The 10,000-nt window shown below is 46.1% G+C and overlaps 1 protein-coding gene across 1 annotated transcript in view; it reads left to right on the forward strand.

Moving 5' to 3' along the window:
• The window catches only part of Gycbeta100B (guanylate cyclase soluble subunit beta-1-like), an 85,166-nt gene that overhangs the window by 40,555 nt on the left and 34,611 nt on the right, over window positions 1–10,000 (forward strand). The window contains exon 6 of the mRNA XM_070139100.1: window positions 825–978. Coding sequence (XP_069995201.1) covers window positions 825–978 — 154 coding nt within the window. The remainder of the gene's footprint in view (window positions 1–824; window positions 979–10,000) is intronic.

A 10,000-nucleotide genomic window follows, 5' to 3' on the forward strand; every position in this document is an offset into this window, starting at 1 on the left:
CTCTCTCACCAATCATCCCTCCATCTTTCCTCCTTCCCCTCCCACCCCATCTTTCCTCCCCCTCCCACCCCATCCTTCCTCTCCTGCATCCCACCTAACCCTTCCCACTCACCCCATCCTCCCTCCCACCCACCCCATCCACCCTCCCACCCACCCCATACTCCCCATCTTCCCCTCCCACCCACTTCATCCACCCTCCCTCCCTCCCCCTTCTCCCACCCATTCTCACCACATCCTCCCTCCCTCCTTCCCTCCTCTCCTCTCCCACCCATCCTCTCTCCATCCTTCCTCCTTCCCCTCCCACCCCACCCACACCATCCTTCCTCCTTCCCTCCCTCCTCCCACCCCACCTTCCCACTCACCCCATCCACCCTCCCATCCACCCTCCTTCTCCACCTCCCTCCTACCCACCCCAACCTTTCTCCCTCCCTCCCACCCTTCCCACCCACCCCATCCACCCATCCACCCTCCCACCCGCCCCATCCACCCTCCTTCCTTCCCTCCTCCTCCCACTCATCCTCCCTCCATCCTTCCCTCCTTCCCTCCTCCCTCTCCCACTCCCATCCACCCCATCCACCCACCCCATCCACCTTCCCACCCACCCCCTCCACCCTCCCTCCCACCCCATCCACCCTCTCCCCCACTCCCATCCACCCTCCCACCCACCCCATCCACCTTCCCACTCCCACCCACCCCACCCTCTCCAACCCACCCCACCCTCTCTCCCACCCCACCCCTCTCCAACCCACACCTCCACCCCCTCTCTCCCATCCCACCCCCCCCCTTCCACTCCTCCCTCCCTCTCCCTCTCCCTCCCCCATCAGGCCGTGGCGTCCCAGCTGCACGGGACGGAGGTGGAGGTGGAGATCCTGCGGCGGCGCGAGGAGGAGGACCACGTGCAGTTCCTCATCACCGAGAAGGACACGCAGGCCAGGGTCCACATCACCGACCAGAAGCAGGACCATGAGTTGGATACAGGTGAGGAGGACGGGGATGAGGGGAGGGGGAGGGGGAGAGGGAAGTGGGGAGGATGGGGCGAGTGGGTGGAAGAAGGGGGAGGGAAAGAGGAAGGGGAGAAGGGAGGGAGGATGGGGTGGGAAGGCGGGGAAGGGAGAGTGGAGGGAGGGAGGGAGGATGGGGAGAAGGGAGGGGAGGTGGGGGAAATAGGGGAGGAAGGATAGAGGAGGGAGGGGAAATAAGGGAGGGGAAAAGAATGAGGAGGGAAGGAGGGAAATAGGGAGGGGAAGGGTAGGAGAGAAATAGGGGAAGGGTAGAGAAGGAGGGAGGGGGAGGGAAAGAAGGGGGAAGAAAATAGGGTGGGGTAAGGAAGGAGGAAACAGAAGAAGGGGAAGAGGGAGGGAAATAGCGGAAGGGGAGGATGGAGGGGAAAGAGAGGAGGAAATAGGGGAGGAAGGGGAGTGGGGAAAATGGAGGGGAAAGGGAGGGGGAGGATGGAGGGGGAAGGGACGGGACGGAGGGAGTGATATGGAAGGAGGTAGGAACAGGGGAAAGAGAGAGGGAAGGGAAGGAATAGATGGGAAAGAGAGAATAGGGTAGGGAGAAGAAAAAGAGAATAATGGAAAAGAAAGAGGAGGGAAGGGTAGGAGGTAGGAGGATGGGGGAGGGGAGAATAGGAGGGAGGGGGGAGGAAATGGGGAGGGAAGGAGGGAGGATGAGAGGGAGGGAAGGGAAGAAAACTGGGAATGAATGGAGAAGAGACTGAGGAAGAGGAGTGAGGGAGGAATGGAGGAAGAGGAGGAGAGGAAGAAATGACGAAGAGATGGAGGAGAGAGTGGGAGAAAAATTTAATACCATCAAACTTCTTTCTTCTAATTTTTCTTAATAAGAAATAAGAACAAAATATACTTGAAAATTATTGATCACTAGGTTTCATTCTTGACTCATCTGGAAACATGACAAAGTTCCTTATTGTCTCCTTGTATTTCGTGTTATCTGCGAATGATGTCAATGTTTTGTGTTTGCAGAGGATGGGATGTGCGATGTATATTAGGAACGTTAATGAGAGAAAAAAATGAGAAAGAGAGAAAGAGAGTAAGAGAGAGAGAGAGATAATGAGAGAGTGAGAGAGAGAGAGAGAGAATGAGAGAGAAAGAGAGAGAGAGTGAGAATAAAAAAGAAAACAACAGAAATAAGTTAATTATAGGAATATACATAGCTTAGACAGAGAGAGAGAGAGAGAGAGAGAGAGAGAGAGGCAGACAGATAAACAGTCATACAGACAGACAGACAGACAAACGGACAGAACAACAAATAGACAAAGTGACAAACAGACAGGCAGACTTATAAACACACGGACAGACTGACAGGCACTCAGACAGACAAGCAGTCAGACAGATAGACATACAAAGAGACAGACGGACAAGCAGTCAGACAAAGACACAGGCATACAAGCAGACAGATAGACAAACAAGCTAATGGGCAGACACAGACAGACAAGCAGACAGACATACAGACAGATAAACAGACAAAGATTGAAGAGAAAAAGAAAAAAGAAGAAAATGAAATACAAAGACAGACAAAAAAATATCCAGAAAAAAATAAATAAATGATTTTTAAAAAATAATAATAAAACAGGAAATGACAAACAAAGATAACAGGAGGAGAGAGAATAAGAGATTACAATAACAAGATGATTAAGAGACTCGAGGGGCGTGGAAAGCAAAATGCTCAGCAGACAGCGACCAATCAGCGCTCGAGAGGGACGTAAGGGTCACATTGGCAGGGAATTTGCGAGAGACAGAAAGAGAGAGAGAGAGGTAGATAGATGGATAGATAGAGAGAGAGGGGAAAGAGAGAGAGAGGGAGGGGAGAGAGAGAGAGAGATAGATGGATAGATAGAGAGGTAGATAGATGAATAGATAGAGGGGAGAGAGAGAGAGAGAGAGAGAGGTAGATAGATGGATAGATAGAGAGAGAGAGAGAGAGGTAGATAGATAGATAGATAGAGAGAGAGAGGTAGATAGATGGATAGATAGAAAGAGAGGGGGCAGAGAGAGAGAGAGGTAGACAGATGGATAGATAGAGAGAAAGAGGGAGGGGAGAGAGAGAGAGAGGAGAGAGAAATGGCGTAATAACATATCAAGAATTGAAGTGACGTGGAGAGGAAGATGTATGAAGGGGGAATCTGATATAAAAAAGGGTGATAGATGGATGAGGAAGAGGGAACAGGAGGAGGAAGAGGAGAGGAGGAGGAATGGACAGAGAAGGAGATGAAGGAAGAGGAAGAAAATAGGAAGAAGAGGAGAGGAGGAGGAGGAGGATGAAGAGGAAGAAAGTAGGAAGACTAGGAGGATGAAGAAGAAAGGAAGACTAGGAAGGGGAGGGAAAATGGGGAGGAGGAAAGGAAAGACGAGGAGGACTAGGAGGAAGAAGGGAAGAGGAGGGGGAATGGAAAGAGAAGGAGGAAGAGGAAGAAAGTAGGAGGAGGAGGAAGGGAAGACGAGGAGAGGAGGAGGACTGGGAGGAAGAAGAGAAGAAAGGAGGAAAAGGAAGAACGAGGAGGAATAAGAGGAGAGGAGGAGGAATGGAAAGAGAAGGAGAAGTAAAAAGATAGGGAAAAGGAAGAGAAGGAGAAGGACGAAGAACTAGAACAAAATAAGAAAGGAAAAGAGGAATAGGAGAGAGAGAGAGAAGGAAAAAGAGATAGAAGAAGAAAAAGAAAAAGAGAACAAGAGAGTGAAAGAAAAAAAAGAAAGATGAGAGGGAGAGAGACCGACCAAGCGACAGACAGACAGAGACAGAAACAGCAAGAAATATACGAGCGAAAATGAGTGCAAATGGTGACATATTCAGGGGATTAGTCAAAGACCCTAATGACAGGGATAATCTTGATGGGTCACCTGCGAGCGGGAGGAACAGTTTGAAAAGTTGGGGCAAAGAGGGAAAGAGAGAGAGGGAATGGCGGATAAAAGAGGCAGAGAGTGAGTGAAGGAGAGAGAAGGGGGAGAAGAGAGAGAGAGGGGGAAGAGATAGAGAGAGGAGGAGGAGGGCAAGGGAGGGGGAAGAGAGAGAGAGGAGGGGGAAGAGGAGGAAGGAAAGAAACTGACAGACAAACTCAGCAAGAGAGACAGACGCGGACACAGACAGGCAGAAAAGAGAGGCAAATAAACAGAGACAGACAAAACATACCGAAAAACAAATTAAAAAATCATAATAAAAAACAGACCTAAAAAAAAAACACATACAAAACCCCCCAAAAATCAAAAGACTAAAAAGAAAAAGGCAAGAATAAAGAATTTCCAAAATAAGACGAATACAAAAATACTTTATTCTCACCCACACAATGCAACCGTGAGTGGCCAACCATTATTTTAATTGAGCGAGAGATGGAGGGCGTGTAAGTGCAGCCAAGGGAGAAACAGGAGCTGGGTTGCATGACAGCGGAGGTGATGAAAGGGAGAAGGAAGTGGCGGAGAGTTGAGCGAAAGGAGAAGAGGGTTGAAAGGTGTGATAGAAAGGGAGAAGGAAGTGGCGGAGAGTTAAGAGAAAGGAGAAGAGGGTTGAAAGGTGTGATGAAAGGGAGAAGGAAGTGGCGGAGAGTTGAGAGAAAGGAGAAGAGGGTTGAAAGGTGTGATAGAAAGGGAGAAGGAAGTGGCGGAGAGTTGAGCGAAATGAGAAGAGGGTTGAAAGGTGTGATAGAAAGAATAAAGGGAGTGGAAGAAGAGTGTAAGGAGGGGTGAAAGGGAGAAGGAAGTGGCGGAGAGTTGAGCGAAATGAGAAGAGGGTTGAGAGGCGTGATAGAAAGGGAGAAGGAAGTGGCGGAGAGCTGAGAGAAAGGAGAAGAGGGTTGAAAGGTGTGATAGTAAGGGAGAAGGAAGTGGCGGAGAGATAAGAGAAAGGAGAAGAGGGTTGAAAGGTGTGATGGAAAGGGAGAAGGAAGTAGCGGAGAGTTAAGAGAAATGAGAAAAGGGTTGAAAGGTGTGATAGAAAGGGAGAAGGAAGTGGCGGAGAGTTGAGCGAAAGGAGAAGAGGGTTGAAAGGCGTGATAGAAAGGGAGAAGGAAGTGGCGGAGAGCTGAGAGAAAGGAGAAGAGGGTTGAAAGGTGTGATAGAAAAAATAAAGGGAGTGGAAGAAGAGTGAAAGGAGGGGTGAAAGGGAGAAGGAAGTGGCGGAGAGTTGAGAGAAATGAGAAGAGGGTTGAAGGGTGTGATAGAAGGGGAGAAGGAAGTGGCGGAAGTGGCGGAGAGCTGAGAGAAAAAGAAGGGTTGAAAGGATGTGATAGTAAAGAAAAAGTGGCGGAGAGTTAAGAGAAAGGAGAAGAGGGTTAAAAGGTGTGATGGAAAGGAAGAAGGAAGTGGCGGAGAGTTAAGAGAAATGGAGAAAAGGGTTGAAAGGTGTGATAGAAACAAAAAGGGGAGAAGGAAGTGGCGGAGAGTTGAGCGAAAGGAGAAGAGAGAAGGAGTGAAAGAAAGGGAGAAGGAAAGTGGCGGAGAGTTGAGCGAAAGGAGAACAGGGTTGAAAGGTGTGATAGAAAGGGAAAAAGGAAGTGGTGGAGAGTTGAGAGAAAGGGTTGAAAGGTGTGATAGAAAGGAGAAGGAAGTGGCGGAGAGTTGAGAGAAATGAGTAAAGGGTTGAAAGGTGTGATAGAAAGGAAGAAGGAAATGGCGGAGAGTTGAGCAAAATGAGAAAAGGGTTGAAAGGTGTGATAGAAAGGGAGAAGGAAGTGGCGGAAGAGTTGAGCGAAAGGAAAGAAGGGTTGAAAGGTGTGATAGAAAGGGAGAAGGAAGTGGCGGAGAGTTGAGGGAAATGAGAAAAGGGTTGAAAGGTGGGATAGAAAGGGAGAACGAAGTGGCGGAGGGTTGAGAGAGATGAGAAAAGGGTTGAAAGGTGTGATAGAAAAAATAAAGGGAGTAAAGGAAGAGTGAAAGGAGGGGTGAAAGGGAGAAGGAAGTGGCAGAGAGTTGAGAGAAATGAGAAAAGGGTTGAAAAGCGTGATAGAAAGAAGAAAGGGAATGAGGGAAGAGTGAAAGGAAGAAAGAGAAAGTTGAAGGATGTGATAGAAGATAAAATAGAATGAGAGAAAAGTGAAAGGAAAAAAAATAATGTTAAAGGATGTAATAGAAAGAAAAAAGGAGTAAAAAAAGTAAAAGGAGGTATGAAAGGAAGAAAGAAATGACAGAGTTGGGCGAAAGGAGAAAAGGGTTGAAAGGCGTGATAGAAACAAAAAGGGGAGTGAAGGAAGAGCGAAAGAAAGAGAGAAGGAGTGAAAGAAGGGAGAAAGAAATGGCAGAGAGTTGAACGAAAGGAGAACAGGGTTGAAAGACGTGATAGAAAGAAAAAAAGGGAGTGAGAGAAAGGTGTAAGGTAGAAAGAGAGAGTAGAATGAGGGAAGAGTAAAAATGAAGGATGAAAGGAAGAAAGAAATGGCAGAGAGTTGAGCGAAATGAGAAAAGGGTTGAAAGGTGTGATAGAAAGAAAATAGGGAGTGAGGGAAGAGTGAAAATAAGAAAGGAGTGAAAGGAAGGGTGAAAGGGAGAAGGAAGTGGCGGAGAGTTGAGCGAAATGAGAAGAGGGTTGAAAGGCGTGATAGAAAGAAAATAGGGAGTGAGGGAAGAGTGAAAGGAAGAAAGAGAGAGTTGAAGGATGTGATAGAAGGAAAAATAGAGTGAGAGAAAAGTGAAAGGACGAAAAAAAAAATTAAAGTATGTGATAGAAAGAAAAAAGGAGCAAGAGAAGAGTAAAAGGAGGTATGAAAGGAAGAAAGAAATGGCAGAGAGTTGAGCGAAATGAGAAAAGGGTTGAAAGTTGTGATAGAAAGAAAAGAGGGAATGAAAGAAAAGAGAAAGGAAGAAAGACATGACAGAGAATTGAAAGAAATGAGAGAAGAGTTGATAAATGTGATAGAAGGAAAAAGGGAATGAGGGAAGAGTGAAGGAAGAAAGAGAGAGTTAAATGATGTGATAGAAAGAAAAAAAAGAGTGAGAGAAAAGTAAAATGAGGTATGAAAGGGAGAAAGAAGTAGCAGAGAATTGAAAGAAATGAGAGAAGGGTTAAAAAGTGTGATAAAAGGAAAAGGGAGTGAGAGATAAGTTAAAGGAAGGATGAAAGGGAGAAAGAAGTGGCAGAGAATTGAAAAAAAATGAGAGAAGAAAGGTTGCAAGATGCCACAGAAGGATGAAAGGCGAGAGAGAAGAGTGAAAAGACTGATGAAAGAGAGAGAGAGAAAAAAAAACACGGTAAAGAAATGAAGGAAATGAGAATGGGAAAAGGAAACGACGAAATAATAAATTAAGTGAAAGAGGAGACAGAAAGGAAATGAGAATGGGGGAAAGATGTGATAGATGGCTAAATGTAGTTATGGAAGAAGGAAGGAAATAATCGAATGGTGAAGGAAATTATAGGGAAGAGGAGGGATGACTAGGAGGAAGAAGAGGAGATTAGGAGGAAGGGGAGAACGAGGAGACCTAGGAGGAAAAAGAGAGAAGGTTGAGGAAGGGAAGAACGAGGAGGACTAGGAGGAAGAAGAGAGGAGGAGGAGGAAAGGAAAACGAGGAAGACTAGAAGGAAGGAGAGAGAAGGAGGAGGAGGAGGACTAGGAAGAAGAGAGAAGGAGGAGGAAGGAAAGAACGAGGACTAGGTGGAAGAAAAGAGGAGGAGGAAGAAAGGAAAACGAGGAAGACTAGAAGGAAGGAGAGAGGAAGAGGAGGAAAGGAAGAGACTTAAATGACAGAATACGAAAGAAGTGATACAGTGGAATAACGACGGGGAAAGAAAAAATAGAAAGGAGAAAGAAGTAATTAAGGAACGAAAGAGACAAAAGACATAATAGAAGGATGAAAGAAATGACAGGGGGAAAGCACAGAGGAGAGAAGGAAAAAGGAGAAGGGATAGGAAGGGAATGAAAAAGAAGAGGAATAAAAAGATAACTTGGAATAGAAGAAGGGAGAGATGCATGGCAAAGAATAAAGAACCGATAGCAGCAAGTTGTTGAAAGTTGATAAGAATGGCAAATGAAAATAAAAAATTTAAAGATTCAGTAAAAAACCTGGAGAGAAGAAGAAAAGAAACAGTTGATAAACAGAGAAAATGACAGAAACGGTATATTTTAGAAATAGGAATAACGCCCAATAAGCAGAAGAAAAGCATAAATGATAAATGTAAATTAATCGATAGTTAAGAAAAAGGATGAATAGATATAATTGATAAAAAAGCTGAGAAGCAGTCAAACACAAGATTTTTTTAGAAGTATAAAAATAACAAACCATAAGAAATATTATTTTTAAACCAACAACGAAAATCACACACACACAAACGAAATTCCCTCCATTTCAAGTAGGGGAAAAGCCCTTATTGCATCTCAGACAGCGAGGCGAGTCAAGAGGGTCCAAACCATTATGAAGGGACGTCTTCCTTTGCGTCTTGGAGGTGCCTGCGGGATAGACTTCCTCGGGAGATAACATCTTGAAGACTTTATCTCCCTCCCGCTCGGTCCATCTGCGGATGCTGGAGGGAAGGACCGCGTCTCGAGGTGGGGACGCTGGAGGGAAGAGGGAGGGTGGGGGAAAGGGGGAGGGTGGAAAGAAGGGTGGAGAGGGGATGCTAGGGGAGAGAGGGAGGGTGGGGGGGGAATGGGGAGGGGAGCGCTGGGGGAAAGGGAGGATAGGGGGAATGGGGGGAGAGGGAGGGTGGGGGGAATGGGGGAGAGGGAGGGTGGAAAGAAAGGGGGTGTGGGGGAGGGGGAAGAAGGAGGGTGGAAAGAAGGGGGGAGAGGGAAGGGAGGAGGAGGAGGAGGAGGAGGAAGAAAGAGGGTGGAAAGAAAGGTGGAGAGGGAATGCTGGGGGGAAGAGGGAGGGGGAGAGAAGGATGGGAGGGGGGATGCTGGAGGGAAGAGGGAGGATGGGGGAGAGGGGAAAGGGGATGCTGGGGGGAAGAGGGAGGTGGAGAGAAGGGGAGAGAGGGGATGCTGTGGGAGGGGAGGAGGAGGAGGATGGAGGGAAGAGGGAGGGTGGGGGGAGGGAGAAGCTGGAGGGAAGGGAGAGTGAAAAGAAGGGGGATGCTGGAGGGAAGAGGGAGAGGGGATGCTGGGGGGAAGGGAAGGAGGGAGGGAGGGGAATGCTGGAGGGAAGGGAAGGAGGAGGAGGATGGAGGGAAGGAGAGGGAGGAAGAGTAAGATGCTGAAGAGAAAGGGACGGCGAGAATGGAATGGGGAGGAAAGGGGGGGAGAGATAAGGGAAGTGATGGGGATGTCGTGGGGAGGGGGAGGGAGATACTGGCGATGGAAGGCGAGAGATGCTGGGGGGAAGGGGGAGAGGGAGATATTGGAGCAGATGAGATTGCTGGGGGAGGGAGGGAGGGAGCGAGATATTGGAGGAGATGGGATTGCTGTGGGAGGGAGGGAGGGAGGTGGTGGGGATGTTGGAGGGGAAGTGGATGCTGTCGGGAGGAGGAAAGAAGAGTTTTTTTGTTCGTTTGTTATTCAAGATTCTTATTATTGTTGTTTTGCTATTATTATTATGGTTATCATCGTTATTATTTTCATTATTATTGTAACTTATCATTATTGTTATTACTATAGTAATTAGTTATCATATTTATTATCACCGTAACTATTACCATTATTGTTTCTATTATCAGTATGAGTATTGGATATAGCACTAGTGACAGTAGTAACAGAAGTAATTGTAATAATAGTACTTTTATTATCATCATCATTATCATTATTGTCGTTCCCAGCGTCAGCATTATCATCATCAATATTGATAATGATTATTAGCATTATCATTATTATTGCTATTATTAGTTTTATTGCCGGTTTTATTATAATAAACATTATTTTTATCGTTATTATTATTATTATTATTATTATTATTATTATCACCATTGTTGTTATCAACATAATTATTATTATTACTATTATCATTGTTATTTTTGGTGTTGTTATGATAATGATAATAATTATAGTTATTATCATTATCATTTCTATTATTGCTATTATTATTATTATTATTGTTATTGTTGTTGTTATTGTTATTATTGTCAT

The sequence above is a fragment of the Penaeus vannamei genome, chromosome 25, assembly GCF_042767895.1.
Source record: "Penaeus vannamei isolate JL-2024 chromosome 25, ASM4276789v1, whole genome shotgun sequence".
Lineage (NCBI taxonomy): Eukaryota > Metazoa > Arthropoda > Malacostraca > Decapoda > Penaeidae > Penaeus > Penaeus vannamei.